Source organism: Equus quagga, chromosome 13 (genome assembly GCF_021613505.1).
Source record: "Equus quagga isolate Etosha38 chromosome 13, UCLA_HA_Equagga_1.0, whole genome shotgun sequence".
Taxonomy (NCBI): domain Eukaryota; kingdom Metazoa; phylum Chordata; class Mammalia; order Perissodactyla; family Equidae; genus Equus; species Equus quagga.
The window spans coordinates 72,875,950-72,900,706 of NC_060279.1; the positions used below are offsets into that span (position 1 = coordinate 72,875,950).

Sequence of the window (24,757 nt, forward strand, 5' to 3'; positions counted from 1 at the left end):
CAGAAGGTGGTAGTGTCTGAATACTTCCCTTTTCCTGTAGTAACTGGGAAAATGATAGAGGAGCTTGTCTGGTTTTGCTGTGTGTATATATTTATACTTATTTATATATGTATATATAATATCACCTCTCAAAATATCAGCATACTACATTTGGCTTAATTAGAGAGTATGCTATATTGGCCACTTAAAAATACCATTTGGCACTCTAAATATGCTTAAGCTTCAAAGAATATTCACTAAGTCAGTGTCTGAGCTCATAAAGTTTCACTGTGTTCACTTCTATTCCCATTACTCAAGTGGAAGTCTGAATGTGTTTCAACTTTCTTAAGGATGCATGTGCTATATGCTGATCAAACTTTCACCTTTCCTTGTTCTTCCTTCTCTCTAACTTAGTGTGATAAAAAAGCAAGTCAGTTATTTGTTTTATATTGTATTAAAGACGACAGTGCTTTATGCTATCAGGCAATTAGATCTTAAGAAAAACCAGATGTGTGACACAAGGAAACATTTTCTTGGAACCTTTCATTGTTATGGCTTAAATTTCCTTTTAAAAGATAACTTCCAGGGCCAGCCCCATGGCCTACTGGTTAAGTTTGGGGTGCTCCACTTCAGCAGCCCAGGTTCAGTTCCTGCACAGACCTACACTACTCGTCAGCAGCCATGCTATGGTGGCAACCCACATACAAAACAGAGGAAGAATGGCACAGATGTTTGGCTCAGCGTGAATCTTCCTTAGCAAAAAGAGAACAACAATAATAACTTTCTATAAGTTAAAATTAGCTGGGCCAGCCCCATGGCTGAGTGGTTAAGTTTACGCGCTCTGCTTTGGCGGCCCAGGGTTCACCAGTTTGGATCCTGGGTGTGGACTTACACATGGCTCATCAAGCCATGCTGTGGTGGCATCCCACAAAGAACTAGAATGACTTACAATTAGGATATACAACCAGGTACTGGGGCTTTGGGGAGATAAAAAAAAAAGGGACATTGGCAACAGATGTTAACTCAAGGCCGATCTTCCTTAAAAAAACAAACAAACAAAATTAGCATCTTCACAAATACTAGCAGAGTCACTAAATGAAATATTTACAGCAAAACAAAACCATGATTAATGAAGTTGAATGTTTTATTATTAAACTGTTTCTTATTTTCCTGCAAGGCTGTTGCTTCACCGTATAAAAATAGCACCAGCAAACACAGTATATGGCAAAATTAAGATAGTACTGTTCTTCATCTGACACTGTACAACTAACAAAAACTCTTCTCCATTCCCAGTTATTCCCAAAGGAAAGATCATTAAGTATTTTGACCCAAATCCAGAGAGGGATGTAAGCAAGTTACAATATTATATAAGGCTTAAGATAACAATATTATCCTTGAATTACATGATTTTTATAACTACTTTTTACCACAGGTAATTTCAGAAATTTGGAATATTATAACTGGAGCCTAGCCTAAAAATCATAAGGTATTGTGAAAAAAGATGCATATTGTGTTTATCTGCAATCATTAAAAAGTTAAGGGGTATTTTCTTCCAGTAGCATGGTTGTAAGAAGTTTCTTTTTCCATTGATATTGCTAAAAGTTGCTATTTTAAATCTATCCACCACTAATTTAAGACAACTATGCTAGATTAAGTTGTTTCATACTAGTTTATTTAGGGGTTCCATTTTCACTCCTCAATAGATTTTATGTATTTCTCATATGCCTCTTCACTCATTAGTTCATCTAGTTCTGAAGGGTTACTCAGCGTCATCTTGATCAGCCAACCTGTAACAAGAAAAAAAAAAGTATTTTATATTCTAATTACCTTTTAAAGAGGAAAAAGTCAAATTCATTGAAAATATAAAATAAATTTTCGAGTGCCTCAAAATTAATCTAGTATTCTTCACATAAATCACTCATTATTCAAGGAGCTTTAAATTTTAGCCTTAAGAATTAAATTAGTATCTTTGCATATCACAAGTGAAAAACTTAGAATAAACAGATCCTACAGTAATGGATTAAGAACTCTTAGGCTGTAATAAGCATCGAGAACTGACACTGAAGACTTTACACAGGGACCCAAATATACAAGACGCAGCGTATCTTTCTTTAACAAAAGGAGCACCACTTTGTGGCGACTGAAGTTAAGGGAGTAGGAGTAGAGAGTCAGAAGGGCTAGGTGACAGACAACAGAAAACTACAACCCAATCCTCATTTTGCCATTTATTGGCTGTATGACCTTAACAGATAAATCCTTTGGAGCCTAAATTTATCTACAAAATGGAGAGAATTGCTGGTTCCTTACCTCACTGGGTTATTATGAAGATGAAAATGTAAGAAAACTGAAAATTAATACAATAAGTGTTATTCTATTACCACCTTCATTACACAATATGATTGGGTGCTTTATGTCTGAAGAGGTAAATATTTGCAACTGTTTACGATGAGTCCACAACTATGATACTAAGAACTCTGTAATATAAAGCAGTGCTTTCATCAACAGAGATCTTAAACATAAGATTATTCAGCTACTCTATGTTTTCCTTTTTCAAAGCAGAACATCTCTATTTAGTACCAAGAAGTGCAAAAGGATGAAGTCACAATCAGCTAAAGCTTGCTTTAAATTCGACATTAAACGTTAACTGCAGCAATAATCCTTTGAAAATTTCTAGCAACAACTTACCGTCTTCATAACAAGATTTGTTGACAAGTCCTGGATTTTCTGCAAGAGCTTCATTAATTTCAGTTACTTCTCCTGATAGAGGAGAATAGAGTTCACTAGCAGCTTTTACACTTTCCAAAGCACCAAACTCATCTAAATTAAGAAAATTAAAGAAAATTATTAAATGTCAAAGTTAGTGATCTGAAAATACAAAATATGAAGTGGTCACCTCTAATACAGTCATGATAAAAAATTCTAAATATCTTAAAAAATAAAACCATAGATTTTGTCATGCTATCGCCTATGAGAAGGCCAGTAAATAACCTTGATGAAGTGGACCTGTCTGTTCTGGACAGAAGTGACATAATGGTGACGTATCTGAATACCAGCTGTGCTTCAGTTCAGTAAAACTCTTTCAGTTTACTATGGCTCTGAAAAAACAAAATGAAAATTTTAGGAGATTCCAGTCTTGGTAAAGTACCTCCTAACAGACCAAGCTTCCTGCAGATAACAATTATAAACTCTGAACAAAACATAAAAGACAATTATATGAAGGTTCCGTAGAGTGACCAAAAAGGGAGCGAATCCTTGAAAGAAGGGACCCAAACTGGGTGAGATCTTCATTTATACAATTTGTACCCTACCACACTGACCCATCCAAAGAGCACACTGTAACTACAACACAAGTAGAAAACCAGTTTGTTGGCTTCAGGGGTCAGGATGGAGTGTGTGGCTGCCAAGGGGGCTGGAAATTGAGGGGTCAAATGCTAGAAAGAAGGGAGCCGTGGTGAAGAGAAAACATAGTCAACAGAAAGATCCCAATATGACCCACAGACCCACATGTTAGAATGAGCAGAGAACCTTAAAGCAGCTATTATAAATATGTTCAAAGACTTAAAAAAAAGATCATCATAATGTGTGAATGTATGGGGGAATACTTGCAGAGAAATGGAAATTTTAAAAAGGGACATTTTAGAACTGGAAATATAGTATCTAAAATAAAAAATTCACTGGATGGCATTAACAACAGACTGGATGCAGCAGAAGAAAGAACGTGAACTTAACCAACCTAAAGAACAGAGTTAAAATAACAAGACTGAAAAATTAACAGAGCCTTAGTTACATATAGGATAATATCAAGTGATCGGAACTGAATGGTAATGAGAATACAACATACCAAAACTTGCGGGAGAAAGCTAAATATTGCTTAGAAGGAAATTAATATCTTTAGCTTTTATTTAAAAAGAACACCTTGGGGCCATCCCAGTGGCGTAGTGGTTAAGTTCACATGTCCGCTTCAGCAGCCCAGGGTTCGCAGGTTCAGATCCTGGGTGCAGACCTACACACCAATCATCAAGCCATGCTGTGGCAGCATCCCATATACAAAATAGAGGAAGACTGCCACAGATGTTAGCTCAGTGACAATCGTCCTCAAAAAAAAAAATCTTACAATCAATGACTTGGGTTTTAAAGACACCACACTAGGCACAAAAGCAGTCAGTTTATATAGAGGAGGTAACACTTGAAAAAAGGGATGATACTGGTGATTGTTTTCTTTTAATGGCTTTCAGCCTGTGAAGACACCAATCTGTGCCATGCAGGGCAGCCAAAATTCTGAAAGAAAATCTCAGCCTTACTGGCTTAAAGGACCAGAAGCCAAGAGTTTGGGGCCACCAAAACTACTGGAAAGTGAGGTGGGAAATCCCAAGAAGGAGAGAGACTAACAGGGAAAGTCCCAAATTCTGTGCATAAACTCTGCCCAGGTCTCTGAAGCACGCATGCACAGGGCAGACTTGAAGTGTCCCAGCTAAGGCTAAAAGAATTAAACTAAGATTACGGCTGCCACCCACCACAAAGCAGACAGCGTTTTATAGTATGAATTTAAAGTCAAGTAAAAAAGTGCTTACTAAATAAAACCTCAAGTTTCCACCTTAAGAAGCTAGAAAAAGAAGAGCAAATTAAATCTAAATAAGTTGAAGGAAGAAAAGATATGAGCAGTACTAATGAAACAAAATAGAGAAATTAACACACTGAAAATTTGGTTCTTTGAAAAGATTAATAAAATTGATAAATAGCTAGGAAGACTGATCAAGAAAAAAAGGGAAAACAAATTACCATAAATATGAAGATCCTATGGATATAAAAAGATAAATGAAAAAATATGGGCATCTTCATGCTGAATTTGACAGCATGAAATGGAAAAATTCCTCAAAACACATAATTAACAAAACCAAGATAACACAGAAAATCTGAATAGCCTCATATCTACTAAAGAAACTAAGTTTGTATCAGAAACCTTCACACAAAGAATCTCCTGGCCCAGACTTCACTGGTTAATTCTATCAAACATTTGAGGAAGAAATAACAATTCTGCACATTCTTTCAGAGAGAGGAGGTGGGAACATTTCAAAACTTATTCTGAGGCCAAAATAACTGATTTCAAAATATGACAAAGCCATTATAAGAAAAAAACAGTATCTCTCATGAACACAATGCAAAAAATCATTATCAAATCAAATCAAGCAATGTATCTTTTTTTTTTGAGGAAGATTAGCCCTGAGCTAACATCTGCTGCCAATCTTCCTCTTTTTGCTGAGGAAGACTGGCCCTGAGCTAACATCCGTGTCCATCTTCCTCTACCTTATATGTGGGACACCTACCACAGCATGGCTCACCAAGTGGTACCACGTCCGCACCTGGGATCCAAACCAGCGAATCCTGGGCCGCCTAAGTGGAATGCACCCACTTAACCGCTGTGCCTCCGGGCCGGCCCCCAAGCAATGTATTTTTTTTTTTTTTGAGGAAGATTAGCCCTCAGCTAACATCCGCCACCAATCCTCCTCTTTTTGCTGAGGAAGACGGGCCCTGAGCTAACATCCGTACCCATCTTCGTTTATATGTGGGATACCTACGACAGCATGGCTTGCCAAGCAGTGCCATGTCAGCACCCGGGACCCAAACCGTTGAACTCTGGGCTGCCGAAGCGGAACGTGCGAACTTAACTGCTGCACCACCAGACCAGCCCCGCAATGTATTTTTAAAAAGATAATTTTTGCATCATGACTACCAGGAATGCAAAGTTGGTTATACATTCAAAAATAAATCAATCTTACCCATCACGTTGACAGAATAAAGGAGAAAACTCCTATGATCATGTCAATCGATGGAGAAAATAAATTTGACAAAATTCTACATGCATGAATGATGACTCTCAACAAACCAGATATAGAAAGAAACCTCTTTGTCTGATAATGGGCATCTATGAAAAACTCCACAGCTGAATGTCATGCCTAGATGATCTCCAAGATCGGGAACAAGGCAATGATGTCTACTCTCACCACTTCTATTCAACATTATACTGAGGGCCTTGGCCAGCCAGTGCAATAAGGCAAGGAAAAGAAAGAAAATGTATAAAGACTGAAAGGAAGAAATAAACCTCTTTATAGGCTACATTATTGTTTACATAGAAGATCCAAAGGAATCTACAAAACTATTAGAATCAGTGAATTTAATAAGGCCTCAACATGAAAGCTGAAACTATATGAAGTTTCAAGAAACATGGAGAATATCTTTGGGAACTTGGTATGGGCCAGTGTTGCTCAAACTTTCTTGGTTCCCGGTGCCCTTAGTGTCTCAGTAACTTTTTATGGGGATCTCTAGACCAAAACAAATACCTAACAGTTCAATTTATTAAGAGGTGAGGTCCAAACTACTTAGTAAGTGTTTACATCCTAACAATTGAGTAGCTGTTTGAAAAATTAATACACATACATTGAAAAAAATTTTCATTCTTAACTATAGCTATTTACTGATATGTGTGTGTCTGTTGTGTACTGTACAAATTCTTCATGAGAGAATCAGACTGAACAGCATCCACTGCCCTATTTGATGTTCCACACTGATTTTTGTGCAGCACTTGCTTCATAGATATATTTCCCAAAGTAATATACAGAAATCTAATACTGAAACTGTTAACTCCATTGAGCTATTAGTTTGTGCAGTATCCAACAGATATTGAAAATTTAAAATCTCTCAGAGCATGCCATGGCACTAGATTATACAGTTTGGGAACCATGGAGACAGAGAAAGATTTCTTAGAGAATATACAATGTTCTATACATTAAAAAAAAGAAGAAAAAACTTAGACTTGTTAAAAATTAAGTGTTTCTCAGCAAAAAGCTGTTAAAAAAATGAAAAGGCAAAACCACAAATCATGACAAAACATTCACAAAATTTGGTGTTAGTACTGTCAAGTCAATTCTGACCCTGTGTGCAGCAGAGCAGAACCGTGCCTGGTCTTTTTTGCCCCATCCTCTCATCTTCCGGCACTGTATCAGACAACGCTCTGCTGCTATTCATAGGGTTTTCATGGACAATTTTTTAAGAAGCAGGTGGCCAGGTATTTCTTCCTAGTCCGAGTAATCTGGAAGCTCCACTGAAATCTGTCCACCATGGGTGACCCTGCTGGTATTTGAAATACTGGTGGCATAGCTTTCAGCATGACAGCAACACACAGCTGCTACAGTATGACAGATGGGTGGTGTGTTTCCCTGTACAGGAAACGAACCTGGGCCAGCAAATCTTAACCAGGAGACCACGAGGGCTGGCCTGCAGAGTGGGTACACGGTAAATAAAACAACATGAGAAAAGAGAACAAGAACTGTGCTCTGGTGTACAGAAAAAAGAAAGACAGAGATTATCAATCCCAACAGTGGTCTTACTATGACATCAGAAAAGGTTTCTAGGAAGACCTTCAAAAGAGGAATATGATGACCTATATTATCTAATGGCCAACCAGGATGTTGAGAGCCAGAAAGTGGAAAAAGTTCAAACAAGATAAATGATAGGGAAACTTTAAACAGAAAAAGTCATAGCCAATACTGTCAAGGATATTTAGAACACAGACACTTAAATTCTGTAGGGCTGTCTTATACATGTCAAGGAACTCATGAATAATGTATGTGGTACTACTAGCTAACATTTATCTAGTTATCTTATGCAGACATTATGCTAATTTCATTTAATCCTTTTAGCAACTCTCTGAGGTAGGTATTATTATTATCCTAACTTATAGATGAAACCTAAATTAAGTAATTTCCCCCGAATCACACAACTGATAGATTGTGGGGCCAGGATTTAAAACCAGGTTCTGACTCTGGAGTCCATGTTCTTTCCTGACATTCTTTACTGCCTCCAGAGAAAAGCAGATTGTTCTTTTTAAAGTTAACAGACCAGCTACATTACACTGCATCAATGTGTGTGTGTGGAGGTGGGGAGGGTGCTGAGAGCCATGCCCCTCTACTGTGTCTCACCTTCCATTATAGTCTGAAAATGCCCGTTATTCTCCTTTCTGTCATCCCTTACAGCTGGGGGTGGCAGTACAACCCAGACCAGGCTAACGAGATACAAGAAAACTGTGTGTTGAGAGATTTCTGGCTGAGATGTTCTTTCCTGATAAAGAGACAAAGAAGAGAGCCTGTTCTTCTCTTCCTACTTTTGGATATTGTCATTTGAGAATGTGATGCCTGAGGATTTTGCAACCTCTGACACACTGAGGCAGAAAAAGTACAAAAGAAGTCATGTCCTTGATGACCTTCACTGAGCCACCGAGCCAATGTGGCATCCACCTATCTGCAGACTGCCTGTATGAGATATGAGAAACCTCTACTGTTTAATCTCCTTTCACTGGAGTTTTCCGTTCCTTGACTAAAAAGCTCTCTAACTGATCCTGCGTCCAAACAAGTTATTATTCAAGGTAAAGATCAGGTAAAGAAAATTCATGGCATGAATCATGACATAGCAAGATGAGAAAAATACTCACCTTGTTTGTTCAATTTTGTCCCAACTTCAGGCAGACTACAGTAAACAACATCTCCCAAAGCTTCCTAAAAAACAAACAAACCAACCTCTAAGAAATCAAGTTAAATCTCCTAGTAAATAGGAACAAGCCACAAACACTGAATTCCCTATTATTCACATAGTACATATTTTACACTTGAGGGGCCACATTCTTTGGTGTTTCTCACAAACCTTTAAAAACACAAAACTATTCTTGGCTCAGGACCTGCAAGAAAACAGGCCACCAGCTGGATTTCCCACAGGCAGTAGTGACCCATCACAAACCACATGCCTCAAAAAAGATTACTAGTTCCTCTGAGAACAAACACACTTTGTGCCTTTCCATCTCTACAGTTTTACCTAGGCCGTTTCCCCTACTGCATTTGCTGAAATCCTACCCACTGACTCAGCAAATCAGTCCTCATGCCTTGTACTCCCTGAAAACCTTAACTCCAATAAGAAGTGATCACTGGGGGATGGCCCGGGGACGCAGTGGTTAAGTGTGCACGTTCCACCTGAGCGGCCCGGGGTTCAGTGGTTTGGATCCCGGGTGAGGACATGGCACTGCTTGGCAAGCCATGCTGTGGTAGGCGTCCCACATATAAAGTAGAGGAAGATGGACACAGATGTTAGCTCAGGGCCAGTTTTCCTCAGCAAAAAGAGGAGGCTTGGCAGATGTTAGCTCAGGGCTAGTCTTCCTCAAAAAAAAAAAAAAAAAAGTCATCACTGTATCAGAAGAGTGGGTTACAACCACATGTACCATTCAGGTCATCCATCATATAACCTGTTGTATGTTGTCTTCCATGTAGGTAATTCCCCTCATAGATAAAACTCCAGGAGGAGAGGACAACACTTACACAGTATTTCACAAAGCACCCTGTACTGGGCCTCAGTAGGTACACAGATATGCCAGTGAAGATACAGTTGTCAGTGATTCTCAATATCTGAGACTCCAACATTTCTGAACAACAGTATATACTCCCGCCAGTTAACATCCTTTCTCCCTCCTGCCCCACCCTCCCCACAGATCCAGCTGAAAATCACTGACCCATGCTGCTATTCGGCTTCTCAATTTCTTTTACACAACATCTCAATATGAGATCAGTGGGAATAGGGGAATTAATGGAGAAAAAGATAGGCTAAATAAAAGGTTTCCCTTTGCATAATGTGTGCCAATCCAGGTCTACCCTCTTCTTCATGTTCCGCTGGTCATGTGTATATCACTGTATCCACAAAACACTGTCAACACTCCAGCCTCTTTGCTTGTTCTTTTTCTGCTTTTCCTTAACTGCCTCAATATGAAACAAACATATTTCTTTCTTAAATAAGGTATGTTTTCTGCTTTTAAGTGTTAACCTTTCAGTATCTCTTAAAACACTATTTACGGCTCTAACTAAATTGTTTTACTTGTTTTACCTATGACTGATGATGTTCTAAAGGCCTTTAAAAAGGGCCCAAAATACTAAGGGGCAAGATAAACAATTTTTAAAAGGTAGAGACAATCCAATTTAGGCAAGAGCAGACTGTTGTAAATATTTCAAGATAATCCAATACCTGTGCAAAATTGCTGATTCCCACTGTTCCAATACCATTTTCTGTTGTTATCCATTCATGTTTGTCTGTGAATTTACGCACTAAAAACAGAAGACCAATAGTTCAGAAAAGCAGCGGCATCACTTCTTAAAAAGCACTTTTCACATCAATGCTGTCAAAAGGCACAACCTTCCCAGCATGTGTGTCTGACTTACTGACATGGCCTTTCAACAGTACACTGCCCAGGAAAAAGCCAACCACGTGCAGATGGGACATCTTCTCAATAGTGCTCTCATTTAGGCAAAGAAGGCTTGATGTGAACACCTGGTACATCTTTTGGAGATCTGATTATTTACTCTAACACTTAGTCTAAATTACAAAAAAAACAACTTTTGGAGAACATTTCAAATGTAAACTTATCTATTACTGGTGTGTCTTGTAGAAAGAAGTCTGTCCTTCTGAAGAAAGACTTTGAGGGATGAGATTTTGGGAAAAGCATGAAGACTGCTCATGAGTTATTTAACCTAAAAAATAAATCAATAATGTGCCTCTTTAGGTAGAGTTCGCCTAACAGGGCTTAACTGCAACTTGATTATAAAGTGGAATCTTACAGGAATGAAACTGACCTGGAACAATTATAACTTGATTAAGTTCTTAAAATTCTACTTTAATCTAACTCAAGCCTACCCTTGAAGCAAGTGGCTACCATCATCTAAAGAAGCAAACTATACGATCAGATCTCAACAGTCACCTCATAGCTAAGCCACTAACTGGCGGAAAGTCAAGCTCTGCTCAACATTCATTGGCCAGGTAGGTTAGGCCTTGGCTTTATGAGCTTCTCATCTTCAAAGACATGGCCAAACCTTTCAAGGATTCCTGGAAGAAAGACTGACCAAAGTTCAAGAGATGTGAAAAAAATTATTTAGGATTTAATGTTAAAAGTACTTGCTTTCAAGAGTAAATAATTTTTTTATGTCATCTTAAATATATATCACATTCTGAAGCAAATTATTTTTCCAAAAATAATGAATCAGAAGTTAACAGGAAAATGGTTCATTAATTCCAATACTATTTTAAAGTAAGCCTTGCTAGTTCACTCTTACCCGTTAGCCAAAAGATAGCTGTATTTAAAAGAGCATCGAACTGCTTTGCACAGCACGGAAACACAGCAGAATGTAAATAAAGAGCATGACACCACTTTTTTCCACCTAATCATTAAAAAACTTAGTTTTATACTCTTCAGGGGAAGAAGTTGCAAAATCTGTCACAAAGGAACTTGCTTTGCCTCATTCCACTTTAAATAACTGACTGCTTCAGGTCAATCTGATCTTTGCGTAAGAAAGGTTTAAGGTTTGTACTCGCTGTTCTGACTGCAACACTCTCCTCACTGCTTTTTCTAGACAATTTCAGATCTCAACTCAGAAGCTCTTTCCTGCCGAAGCCTTCGCGAGCCCTCCAAGCCTGGGCTCCTGGGCCATCCACCATACTCCCACAGCACTCTGCGCCACTGCCCTCCCACCCTGACCCGCAACGCACTCACAGCACTCAACGTGCTACAGATCCAGCCCGTTTCTCAGTTCCCCCAGGAAGCACACGGTAAGAACAAAGCAAGCAAGGGCGGGCTTTCTCTCATTGGTATTCCCAGTTCTGAACACAGTGCTTGGCATATAGTAACCACTCAAAAGCTGCAGTGTAATTTTTCAAAGTGTAAGGGGATTCTGAGCTAAATAATACATATAGTTATTTGGCTACAACATTCAATTCTCCCTATCATTCTCTTACAGCTCTAGAACTGGCAGTTTCATAAGCCCTTTAAGTAAGCGCTGGACAACCGTAAATACATGACTTCTCTGAGACTACTGTCCTGATTCTGGCCTTGCCGTCCTGCCTAATTGTTAAGAGAATCTTATGAGTAAGACGGCTCTCATGTTCAGTTTAGCAACTGAGCAATCACAGGGTTAGAGGAAAAGGCAGCAACATCACTAAGCTCAATGCTCCTAGGTCCATTTGACTTCAAAGTCCGTTAAGTCTTTTTACTAGACCATGCTATTTAGGCTAAAGACAATTAGTACAATTCTCCTTTAACCCTTGGCCCGAAAGGAAAAAAGTGGACAGATTAGGTAAATAATTACTCTCTTACTGAGCCTTGAAAAACATGGTTTTTGGCCTCAGAAAATTAGGCATTTCGAGTAATTCATGAAAATTTGCATTTTCCTCCTTTCAAAGTGATCAGATAAAATATATTAATATTGGTCCTTTTTTGGCTATTTGAGTCAATACACTAACATTTAACAACAAGTAACATTAATCAAGCACTTACTATGTGTCAGGCTCTATGTACAGGAGTTACATTATTTCATTTCATCCTCCCAACAACTGTGAGGTGAGGATTCTCATTTCCATTTTTCTGACGAGGGAAACAGACTCCAGAGAACTTAAGCGACTCTGCCCGAGATCAGACAGCTCATAACATGTGGGACCAAAAACTGGAACTCAGGCCTCTTACTAAAACCCTAGGTGTTCAATCAAATCATGGGTATTGCTATTGTGGATAATATTTAACTAGGAAACTGGAAAACACAAAAAACTAGCGATAGTGTAACACTGAATAACAAAAACACATAGACTTGAAATTCAATTTTCATCTGAGACATGCTTCTTTCCCTTACATTCAAATTGGTAACGTATTGATAAGTGGCACCAACGGACCCGAGATCATATTACCCAGGGGGAGGATGAGCATCTTGAGGTTCCAGACTTTGGAATGAATAAACTTATCAACTCTTCCAGTCCCAAACAGGTTTCTAAAATAACGAACTGCATGAGACGACAGCCATGAGAGACCTACGCTCCCTAAGGAAGAAGCCTGAGTTTCTGGAAGCGCAGTCAGCGTCTCGAGTATTTGCGCACTAAGAAAACCGTTTTCCCGCTGCGATGACCGTGCTAAAGCAGCACAGGTGGCCAAGACATTTACGGGCAGGTCTCCCAGCTACTCAAGTCCCTTAAGTGAGGCCTCAGTTCAGCCCCAGCACACATCCAGGACTCCATCTCGACTCCAGCAGAAGGTCTCTGCGCAGAGTCCAGAGAAGACTCTGTTTCATACCCCCGCTTTTAGGGAAGAGCTGAGTCTCCCACGGTGTGCTCGCTCTAGCTAGTAAAACACTAGATCGAGCGCTCTCCTTTCAGGAACCGCTCTTGCTTCAGTTCTCAGCGATGGTCCACGCAGCAAACCGAAGCCTATTATCCGTCTCCACTTTTAGGGTCCATCCACGATGCTCACAAGCGCGAGGTAAGCCACGGTGACCAAGAGGCCCGGCGCCGCAGGCCTCTCCCCGCCCCCGCCCGGCTCCAGCCCGCAGGACAAAGGCTGCGGGGCCGCCCGCGCCCCCGCGGGAGGGGAGCCGCAGCAAGAAGACGCGTGCGCGGGGTTCGCCTCGCCTGACCGGGGCGGCGAGCAGCGGGTCTCGCGGCAGGGAGCGAGGTGGCAGCGGGCGCCCACCCCCTCCCCCGAACGGCCCGGCCCGCCCCACGTGCCCGCCCGCGCTTACCCGAGAGCAGAGCGGGGCCCGTGCGCAGCGTCCGGGCGGCGGCCGCCCTCAGCCCCAAGGGCAGCGGCGGGCAGGGCGCGGCGGGGGCCCAGGCGGCGCGCAGGCTGCAGGCCGCGGCCCGTGCCCTCCACGCCGCTCGCAGCGCCATGTTCGCAGAGGTGCGGGGGTCGCCGGGCAGCGCCGCAGGCACCGCGGCCGGCGGGGGCGGGGCGGGGGTGGCCCCGGACCGGAGCGAGCCGGAGCGAGCCGGCTGGTCCGGGCCGCGGGGGCGGGGCCCCGGGGGGCGGGGCCTGGTCGGGCAGCGCGAGGGGCGGAGACTCCGGGCCTTGCGCGGCCTCTGATAGGGCGGTGCGCAGGGGGCGGGGACACTCGGAAGGGCTCGAGGCCCGGAGAGGGCGGCGGGCGAGGGGCGGTAGACGAGGGGCGGGGACTCCCCGGGAGGGGCGGAACTGCGTCTCCGGCGTCGTTTCCGGGCGAGTGAAAGCCGTGGGTCGGTAGGTGACGGCTCTGCGACCGGCCTGGGGAGTGCGCGGCTGGCGTGTTCGGGGGCGAGCAGTGCTCCAGGCACGGTTGGCTCTGTCGGGCTAGCGCCTTCCGGTGCCATGTGGCCCTGGGCTCCGCGGGAACGCAAGGTGCTCCCAGTCCTGTAAAGGGATGTGGCCTCGCCCTTCTGCAGAGGATTAAGGTCACCCAGAGCGGCATTCATAGCCGGGTCCAATCAATCATTCCAGCCGAGGACGGTTGTTGGGCATTGGCCAAAGGTGCGCTGACACAAATGCAGTTTCTCTTTGACTTTTTGAAATACTGAAAACAATCTAGGAACCCACTTTACTTCTTTACGGATCCCAAAAGACCTAGGGTCCTCAGACAGGGATCAGACAGAATCATGAAGCTCATAGAGGGGCAAGGACCTGTGCAAGGGTCAGGAGTGGCTTCTTGGTGGAGACTGGACCGGAGCCGGCCAGCTAATGCGGGAGCAATCAAAAGGCAGGGAGTTGACCCCCAGCATGGGCAGTCCTTGCTTTAGCAGCCAGCCCTGTGTGATCAAGGCCTTCTGAGAAATGCGGAGGATGGGCCCTGTCCCAGGAGACAAAAATTAATTAAGTTCCTGGAAGGACCTCACTTTCACAGATTTTGTGGAGTGAGCATGAATCAGCAAAGAAATACTGGAGTGAAAAACACCTCAAGCTCCACGCCTTCAGTATTACAGGGTGGGCACCTAGAAGAGTGTGTGTGTTTGTGTGTGTGTGTGTGTTTGGGAGGCCCATATGTTGTTGCACTGAGCTTCTGCCTCACTTATAAAATTGGGATTGTTGGCACATCTGTGCAGTGGCTTGCAAGAGCTGTCACGCTCCATTTTCCTCTAAGTAAATAATGGTCATTTATTGAGCCCTTGCTTTGTGCCTGGGACTGTGCAAACAGGATCCTTTTAATCCTCTCCAAACCCTTTTCTGGTAGGTATCACACTCATTTCATAGATGAGGAGCTGGAGGCTCAGAAAGGTTACTAACTTGCCCGGGAGCGGAGCTGGAAAGGCATTTTATAGCTTAAGCAGCTGCTAGGTGGCAGTAGCAGGACTTGACCTCCAATCTGATTCGCAATCAACTCCTCTTAAGCACTGTCCTACTTTCCTCGGTTTGAGATGCTGACTGGCTCACAGTGGTCTACTCTAAACTCTAGATCTTGGCTAGTTTCTATAATGTCAGTATTCTGGGGTTGTTTTTCTTTTTCTGTTATACACTCAGCTACGGTTTATTACAGCAAAAGGATACAAACTAAAATCAGCCAGGGGAATTGATAGATGGAACAGAATCCTAGAAAATTGAAAAGATGGAGCTTCCAGTTGCCTTCTCCTGGAGTCTTGGATAGCATTAACTTTCCTGGCAACAATGTGTGACAACACACATGGAGTATTGCCAACCAGGGAAGCTCACCTGCGCCTTGGTGTCCAGAGGTTTTATTGATCACATAGACCCAGTTGGCTGTCCACATGGCTGACCTCAGTCTCCAGCTCCTCAGGAGGCAGAGCTAATACTGTGTGACCTAACGCCCCCACTCTAAATCACATTATTAGACTATCTGCGTGGCCTGAAGCCCCCATGTAAATAAAGACACTTTTATTAGGCAGGACATTCTCCAGACTTCTTTGGGCCAGGTTAGATTCTTTACAAGAAACAAATCTAAATAAAAGTTTAACGGTGCCTCATATCAGTAGTGTCATGAAGCTACTGTTTGGTTATAGTAGCTACCATTTAAATATCTTATATATTCTAGGTCATTTACAAGCATTGTTTCCAATTATTGCAGCAATATTTTAAAGTAGCTGTTAGGATATTTTATAGATGAAATAACTGGCAATATTTTATAGAGATGAAGTATAAACGTGCCCAAAGTCACCAAGATAATAAGTCATAGAGTCATATTTCAGAACCAGCCCAGACACCAAAGCCTAGCCTCTTTTCATTTCATCACATGGCCTCCTGCAAGGGACTGGAAGTATTCTGTTTTTATTGTTTTGTTACAAGCCGTGCCCTGAAGTATTTATTCCCAGCTCCACTAACTGGGTGGGAAGAACAAGATAACATATCAGTGTGTAGGCTACATTATAGCCCCTTCTACCAAAATAATAGGAAGTGTGTCATTTTTTTTTTTTTGTCCAGCAAACATTGAGGATAACAAAATTGTTTTTTTCAATCTTTGTAACCTCCATGGCTTGAGATTTGAAAGGTGAGCTCATTGTACACTTGGTACAGACACCTGAAAATTGCAAGTGGTCATTTCTTTCAAGTGTCTCAAAAGGGGCCCTCCTATCTCTTTGAGCGGATATATATTTTTTTCTCTCATAACAATACTTTGAAGTAGTTGCCAGTTTGATATTTACAGTCAATAGAGAAGTGGAGAGTAGATGGGAAAGATGAGAAAGAGAAATGAAGAACTTACAACTTCTCCAGATCTTAGAACTTTTCCTACTTAAAACAAACAGCCTGTATGTGTCTGGTTAGGTTTCTGTACCAGTCGATCAGGAGATGTGTACACCTTCCTATGGGCTGTTTGATGAGCATCTCTGCATATCCAGCTCATGTTCACGCCTGACACGATAAAAATTGAATGATGGGCTTTTGGGTGGATAGGAGATGATGAAATCCCCAAGGTTCTATGTATATTTCATGTTTTGTGGCTTTCTGTTTATAAGGGATCCTGGGTTTTGATTCTCAGGGTAGTGGGGTAGGATCCTGATTAAACCATGATGAAAAAAAATTAAGGTCTTATTCGGATGAATGGCTGGCAGTAGTTCAGCTCCTGGGTTGATTAAGTCAGCTGTTTAATGACCATATCAAGCACACATGCTACTCTTGTCTTTCTACTCTGCCACGTTCAGATTGTTCCCCATGGTCTCAAGGTAGCTGCCCAGATTCCAGGACCAGATAGTGTCACACAGCATAAGATCCCATCTCTATGTCTCTCTCTCTCTTTTTTTTTTTTTTTTTTTGGTGAGGAAGACAGCATGGCTTGATGAGTGGTGCATAGGTCCACACCCAGGATCCAAACCCGCAAACCCCAGGCTGCCAAAGCCCAGCACACGAACTTAACCACTATGCCAACCGGGGGGGGCCCCTTTATGTGTCTGTTTTTATTAGCAAGCCAACCTTTCCCGGAAGTGTCCTGGAGAATTCTCCTCATTTTTTCTTGGCCAGACTGGGTCATGTAGCCCCCCTAAATTGCTCCCTGTCAAGGGAAATGGATTACCATTATGAAGGCAAATCAGGATTTACCTTGAGGTGGCTACAGGGTCACCCTCCCATGAGCCCTGTCGGGGAGGGGACTCTGATAGCAGGGGGAGAGCATGCAGTGGAGTTGGGGCAGGCACCCAGAATATCTGTTACAGTAGGTGCATGAGGCAGTGTGAGGAGGGACAAGACAGGGTGACCTGGACGGGATATGTGAGGTGCTTGCCCTGCATGGGGCATGGGAAGTGTGCACTTACCCACACAGACACCTGGGAGCTTCTTAGTGTCTAGATCTGTCTAAATTCTCAGAATTTAGAGCATGGTTATCAAGTCTGCACATTGGAATCATCTGGGAAGCTCAAAAAATACTGGCACCTGGCTCCCAGCCTAGAGATTCTGATGTCTTGGGATGAAGTCTGGCGATTCTAGCATGCAGCCAAGATTGAGAACCACTGGTGTAGATCCAGAATTCTCAGACTCTCATCTAAGGAACTCTAGCCCTGACCGAGGTGCTGCCATACTGGACGCCGTGGTCAAAGAGGTTGAGGGTTCCTTACACATTTTCTCTCTCATGCTCATCTCCTCTCATCTCAGGAGACTCACAGGGCACAGTTAGCATATTAAAAGCCCTCCCGATTCCCATGCTGAAGACCTTGTGTAACCTTTTATAATCCAATGTTTCCTCCATTTATTTGATCCAGAAACGTTTTGGGGAGATGACACCTGTTATGGGTTGAATTGTGTCCCCTAAAGAGATAAACATTGAAGTCTCGACCCCCAGTACCTCAGAATGTGACCGAGTTTGGAAACAGGGCTGTTGCAGATGTAATTGATTAAGATGAGGTCATCACAGAGTAGGGCGGGCCCTTAATCCAATGACTAGTGTCCTTATAGGAAGAGGAAAAGGGACAGAGACAACCATACTGGGGAGAAGGCCGTGTGACAACAGAGGCAGAGGTTAGAGTGATGCATCGTCTGTGAGGCAAGGAAGGCTAAGGATTGCCAGCAAACGCTGGAAACTAGAAGAGAGGATTCCTCTGGCAAGCCTTCCGAAGGAGCAGGGCCCCTTTGACACCTTGATTTCAGACTTCAGTCCCCCGGAACTGTGAGACAATAAATTTCTGTTGTCTTAAGCCACTCAGTTTGTGGTGCTTTGTTCCGGCAGCCCCAGCAAATTAATATGACGCTGTGGGGGACTGGAATTGGCCACCCCAAGATATGTCTCTTTGGCATGAGGATTATTTGAGGCTGATTGCTTTTGAGAAACTGGGACAGGGAAGGATGCTCTGAGGAGTGGAACATTTACATTTAGGAGACATTTACATTGTAAAGGAACTCTCCATCTGTGAAGATATCCCCCTCTCTGTACTAGGAAGAAGGGGAGATGACCTTCCCTCCAGAAATTCTTAATCAATGCCAAAGGCAAGGACTTAAATCTGCATTTGTTTATTGTGCTTGTCTGGTAACCTCCCGTGACTGACTTCCCCCCCCCTCCCAACATTGGCATTTCCTTAAGGATTAAGCATCTTTCCTTAGGCTAGGAACTGATTGCTGCGCTCACCTGTGACCACCCAGCTCGAGACAATAGGCTTGCCTCCTGCTTCGCCCTCTGAGAGAGCAGACCCACTATCTGCTGTGTCCATCAAGCGCTGTGCTGACAGGGCAATCTTATGACTATTGTGGGAGGGACATTTCAATCATATGTGAAACACCCTGTTTTGGGGTATATAACCACTCTGTGCACCCCACTTCTTCGGTGCCCTTTCTTCCTTCAGGAAGAGAGACCCCGGGCCATGGTTCCTCATAAAGCTTTGTTTAATTTTCTCTTGCTATTCTGTCTCATGTGAATTTAATTCGTTCTCTGGCCAGATGAACCCACATTAGATTGAGGAAAAGCCTTCCTCCCCTACAACACCCCTTAGCATCTCTTGGACACAGTTTGAGAAACCCTGAACTAGAATCATTCAAAGGCAACCCCTCACCGACCAAGGAGATGAAATAGTCTGTAAAGGAGAGTTTTTTCCCCCTGAACTCCAAGGAGGATTTGTTTTATTTCTAGGAGGAAATACATTTGAACAAACAGTCCATGACAGGAGTGGCAATTGTGTGTATGTATGCATGTATATGTTTTTCTTATTTTTTTTTTTTTACTTGCCAGGCGTGGGGATCTTCTATGGACACAGAAAAACATTGACCTGGAGAGATTATAGCATCACTGGTAAGTGTAGGCGGAGGTCCTGGCCCTCCCCCTCTACGGATGGCCGTGTGGAGAGGAGCAGCTTAAACCTGGGGTGCAGCTGGTGCAGGTGGAGGGCGCCGGGCCTCTGACGGCACCTTGGGCTGCTCACTGCTGCATCCAGGCTCCTGTCTTCTACATTTAATGCCCAGGAAACTGAGTATTTTCATCAGCAGTAAATCGGCGATCTCTCCTTCCTCCGTCAGCTGCAGAGGGAGAAAGACCCATGTGATGTTACATACGTTACATACCATCCTCTTGGGGGCTTTTCTTTCTAAGGGGAAACCCTGGTTTTATTGTCCAATTTGGTCCTGCCACAGGCACTTCATTGTTTAGAGTTGCTTTTGTGTTGGGATTCACCTTCTTCTGAGAATCCCAAGGGTGTGTGCTGCGGCCTTAACCCACAGGGGCTTCATTCTTCCCCTCTGATGAGAATGCCCGAATGCCCTCCACCGCCCCCAACAGAGGCTGTTAGGAATTTATGTACAAAGACCCTCATGCATTGCTACTGGGCACGTGAAATGGTGTGGCTGCTTTGGAAAACAGTTGGATGGTTCCTCAAAATTTAAAGCAAAATTACCATATGACTGGTTGAAATAAATTTCTAGGCCCAAGATGGAGCCACTCCTATCCGGGTGCCGTGTCAGCAAACTGAAACTTAGGCAACTTGTGTCCCTGGTAGATGCTCCCCTTTACTAGAAACGCAGTGTATCCTATCAGCCAGTCCGCAAACACCAGTATATCCTATCAGCCAGTCCGCAAACACCAGTACATCCTATCAGCCAGTCCGCAACACCAGTACATCCTATCAGCCAGTCCGCAAACACCAAGCTGACTCTGCGCTCCATTCTTATCTCTGCTTCCTTCTCACACCAAAGGTGACTGTGTGGCCGCAGCCAATCAGATATTTTCTATTTTTCTCTTCCTTGTTCTTTATCCTATTATAAAAGTTTCCTGCCTTCCACCCCATTTTGCAGTTTTCTGAATGGAGACTGTCTACATTATGAAGTGCAAAAGCTTATTTGAATCACCTAAATTGTCTTCTTTAATCACTTTTTTGTTTTGGGGGTCTTTTTTTTTGGTGAGGAAGATTGACCCTGAGCTAACACCTGTTGCTAATCTTCCTCTTTTTGCTTGAGGAAGAGTGGCCCTGAGCCAACATCTGTGCCCATCTTCCTCAATGTTTTTTTTTTGTATGTGGGATGCCGCCATGGCACGGCCTGATGAGCGGTATAAGTCCACACCCAGGATCCGAACCTGCAAACCCCAGGCCGCCAAAGCGGAGCACGCCGAACTTAACCACTGTGCCACCAGGCTGGCCCCATTTAATTACTTTTTTTTTTTAACACGTTCTCAACCTTGGCTGTATATTAAAATCTCTTGGGGAGGGCCGGCCCAGTGGCGCAGCAGTTAAGTGCACACGTTCCACCTTGGTGGCCCGGGTTTGCTGGTTCAGATCCCAGGTGTGGACATGGCACCACTTGGCAATCCATGCTGTGGTAGGCATCCCACGTATAAAGTAGAGGAAGATGGGCATGGATGTTAGCTCAGGGCCAGTCTTCCTCAGCAAAAAGAGGAGGATTGGCAGCAGTTAGCTCAGGGCTAATCTTCCTCAAAAAAAAAAAAATCTCTTGGGGAGGGGCCAGCACCGTGACTGAGTGGTTAAAGTTCCACAAGCTCTGCTTTGGTGGGCTGGGTTCATGGGTTTGGATCCCAGACGTGGACTATTCCACTCATCAGCTGTGCTGTGGAGGCAACCCACATACAAAAAATAGAGGAAGATTGGCACAGATGTTAGCTCAGGGCGAATCTTCCTCACCAAAAAAAAAAATCTCACAGGGAGATTTCAAAAATTCCAATGCTTGGATCATTGACCCAGGGATTCTGTTTTTATTGGTCTCAGCTGCAGCAACAGTGGTTCCCAAAAGCCCCAGGTGATCCTAGTGCACAGTCAGGGCTGAGAGTCACTGGTGGAATGAACACAGCCCCATGCTGGGGATCAGGTGACCCGATTCTAGTCTGCCCTTCATTTGCCTGTGATCTTGGGGAAGTAATTTCCTCCTTCTGGGCCTCAGTTTCCCCTCCTGTGAAATGAGGGCTTGATCTACAGTGGTCTCTGAAATCTTCCTAACGTATGAAGCTGCTCAGCCAGCCTCTTCCTAGTTCAAGCTCAATGACTGTTGAAGACCAGGCCAAAGGGACTCACTTGATAGCATTCTTGCTCCTCATTGAAGGCCACCAAGATGACAGAGATAAAGAGATTCAGCACCACAAATGTCATGAAAACGATGCAGGACCCAATCAGGAAGGAGCCGAGCACTGGGCTGTAGTCCAGGATCTGTCAGGAAGAAAGCCAGAGTTGTCCCCTGGGGTCCCGTGTCCTAGTGGCCACCTCCCCTACTAGGCACCATCAGAGGGCAACTGGTCCTGAAAGCTAGGCAGAGCCTGGAACCAGGAAGGTCCCCTTCTGCCTGGGGGCTGCGAGTATGAGCCTGTTCTCCAGAGCAGCCAGGAAAGGGAAAGGGCCCCCAGAGCTGCCATCTCCAAATATGGGCACCATTTCTGGCTAGGGCCAGGCGCATTCCCTTCTGGAGACCCCCAAGTGCAGCCCTCCCCTGGACAGCCAGTGCCTGATGCTCTTCTGTAAGCAGGGGTCCCCAGGGTGAGCTGTGGGCAGTAGTGCGGGGCTGTCTGCCTGGAGAAAGGGGGACCTTTTTATTTGTCCAAAGTTGCCCCACTCTTGCCAGGCCATGGACCCAAGGGGTGACATGTACTGGGGAGGCATTTGAGGGGGGTACTTTTTTTTTTTTTGAGGAAGATTAGCCCTGAGCTAACATCTGCCACCAATCCTCCTCTTTTTGCTGAGGAAGACTGGCCCTGAGTTAACATCCGTGCCCATCTTCCTCTATACGTGGGACACCTGCCACAGCATGGCTTGCCAAGCAGTGCCATGTCCGCACCCAGGATCCGAACCAGTGAACCCCAGGCCGCCAAAGTGGAACATGCACACTTAACCACTGCGCCACGAGGCAAGCCCCAAGGAGGGGCACTCTTTCTAATTTTCATAAGGCTTGATGTAGATGGCCGTGTTCACGTCCTCCCGCCCCACCCCATTACCTCCTCATAGTTGAAGATTCCTAGCTGAAGGCTGATCATCGTTTCTGCCGCATCAAAGAGGGTTTTGTAGGAACGGAGTTTCCAACCGAATATTAAGTTTGACTGTTACGGAAAGAGTCCTCATGAACAGGGAAAGAAGCTGTGCAACCCCCCAGAGCCTGGTGTTTGAGAGCAGAGTTGGTGATCGGGGTCAGCCACATCACGGCCTGGCAAAGCTGTCTGTACCTACAGGGTCCCACAGGTGGGTACGTGTACACACCCAGTTCTGTACGTGATACGTGTGCACTTCCGGGGCTCAGGCACCACCCGCTGGGAGACTGCTGCGTTCACCCAGATGGCTGCTCCAAGACTCAGTAATGCAACTGGGCTCTCTGGGGCCCCAGCCTCTTTGCTCTGGGGGAGGTGGGTTGGACAGACAACAGAGTTCTTCTCCCTGAGCAGGGCCTCCCCCCACTGTATTTCCCTCCCACCAAGATTTCCCCAGGGCTGTTGTGTCAGAGAGAAGCCCAGGACTCCATTGGCTCTGACTTGGGGACTTCTGGTCCCAGAGGACACTGCAATGTCCCTGCTGTCCATGCACTATAGACAGAGGACTGAATAAATCCACATGAATTAAGAGGTCGGATGGGGTACTTGTGACAAAACCAGACTCCAACCTTTCAGTGTATACCCTCCATCACTCCATCAGTGCTCCTGAGCCCATTTCTGAGGGTGAGAGAGGAAGATGCAGTGGGCTCCGGGTTCGGGTTAGGGGTCAGGATTGAGGTGCTAGTCAGGGAGAGAGAATGGATCAGGAATGGGGAGAGGGTTGGAGTTGGAGTGGCACTAGGCCGAGACGAGCTACCGGACGGACGGTATGGAGATCATGGGGATGGTGGAAGGTGAGAGACTGGATGGGGCCAGGAGGAGGACTGGGAAAGGGGATGGAGCCAGGAGTGGGTCAGGATGGGGAGAAAGGTCACAGAGGAATGGAAGCCAGGGTTACGATGGGAATCATGCACTTGGAGAAGAGGGCAACATATTTAGGATGTGGCAGAGGGTCTTTGTTTCTCACGTTACTTGAAAATAAAGAAGAGTTGATAGCTCAAATTTCTTTTTAGTCACAAAAGAGGTGTGATTGTCAAATGGCTCTCACTGTTAAAGGGCTGAATGAAATGGTTTTGGTCCTACTGAGTTCATGCCTCGTGTAGGGCATCTAGCACTGACATGGCCTGCAGACGTGTCTATCCTCACTTCCCCATCTCTGCCCCAGCTCAAAGACGGGAACTGCCCAGTTCTTCTCCGCATCCCCTGACACAGAGGGAGTGCTCTGTGTGGATCTGAGCCTTTGGGATGTCTGGAGAACTGGCACATCCAGGCAGACGCTGGATGCAGAAAGGAATCCTTTGTTGGCAGTAGTTGCCCTTTCAGCCTTAGAGAGTATATCTCCTCACTCTTACCCAAGTGAGTCTCCAGCCTTTGCCATTTGGGATGACTGGTTCATGAGCCCCCACCTAAAAGGCCCTGGACTCAGGAGATCCACCATCTCCCTAAGGTTCCCAGGGTCTTCCTAACCCTAACTCCCGACCCCCGACCACTGAGAAGCCTTTGCTTCCAAGGAGACCAGCCCTGAAGCTTTTGCCCAAGGAGCCACTCACCGTGATGGAGTAAGCCAGGAGCATGATAAAGATGACGATGATAAAGCCTGAAATGTCCCCCCAGGCACGGCGCAGGGCTGACGTGATCATGTTCATTTTGGGGTTCAACCTGAGCAGATGCCAAAGCTTCACGGTGGACAGGAGTACCAGGAAGGCAATGATGTAGCCAAGGGCAGCGTCAGCCGCTGCTGTCTCGCTGAAACTGATGCCCCTGTGGGACCAAAAGGGGAGCCTGAATCTCAGAGACTGTGAGCAGCTCAGCTAGAGCTCATCTGGGCTCGGTTCAGCTCAGGATGCAAGATTAGACTTATCACAATCTCAGAGGCCATGGCTTCCTGCAACAGGTCTGGGAGACAAAGCTGTCTGAATTCCCCCAGCTAAGTGATAATGAGATGGTAATCATGGTGCTGGAGGTGACAGTGATGATGATGGTGATGGTGAGGATGATGGTTATGATAGTGATGATGATGGTGATGG

At 44.6% G+C, this 24,757-nt stretch overlaps 2 protein-coding genes and 1 long non-coding RNA gene across 8 annotated transcripts in view; 1 reads left to right on the top strand and 2 right to left on the bottom strand.

Moving 5' to 3' along the window:
• Positions 1 to 1,102: 1,102 nt before the first annotated feature.
• GCSH (glycine cleavage system protein H) lies at positions 1,103 to 13,823 on the bottom strand. Its single transcript, XM_046681766.1, has 5 exons — positions 13,563 to 13,823; positions 10,036 to 10,115; positions 8,465 to 8,528; positions 2,665 to 2,796; positions 1,103 to 1,766 (listed from the first exon to the last, which is right to left on the bottom strand). The coding sequence occupies exons 1-5, from the start codon at positions 13,708 to 13,710 to the stop codon at positions 1,669 to 1,671; spliced, it is 522 nt and encodes a 173-aa protein (XP_046537722.1). The 5' UTR covers positions 13,711 to 13,823; the 3' UTR covers positions 1,103 to 1,668.
• Positions 10,122 to 24,757, top strand: part of LOC124250051 (uncharacterized) — a 20,395-nt gene continuing 5,759 nt past the window's right edge. For 2 of the 6 annotated variants that reach the window (XR_006891520.1, XR_006891522.1), the window contains exons 1-3: positions 14,063 to 14,323; positions 19,449 to 19,508; positions 22,654 to 22,884. This is a non-coding gene — a long non-coding RNA (uncharacterized LOC124250051). Of the gene's footprint in view, positions 13,304 to 14,062; positions 14,324 to 19,448; positions 19,509 to 22,653; positions 22,885 to 24,757 lie in introns of those variants that run through there. The other 4 variants (XR_006891524.1, XR_006891523.1, XR_006891525.1 and 1 more) reach the window with 4 other exon arrangements.
• Positions 19,453 to 24,757, bottom strand: part of LOC124250049 (polycystic kidney disease protein 1-like 2) — a 96,943-nt gene continuing 91,638 nt past the window's right edge. Inside the window, exons 40-43 of the mRNA XM_046681765.1 lie at positions 24,281 to 24,491; positions 22,644 to 22,745; positions 21,733 to 21,864; positions 19,453 to 19,732 (exon numbers count right to left, since the gene is read on the bottom strand). Coding sequence (XP_046537721.1) covers positions 19,571 to 19,732; positions 21,733 to 21,864; positions 22,644 to 22,745; positions 24,281 to 24,491 — 607 coding nt within the window. The 3' untranslated portion in view covers positions 19,453 to 19,570. The remainder of the gene's footprint in view (positions 19,733 to 21,732; positions 21,865 to 22,643; positions 22,746 to 24,280; positions 24,492 to 24,757) is intronic.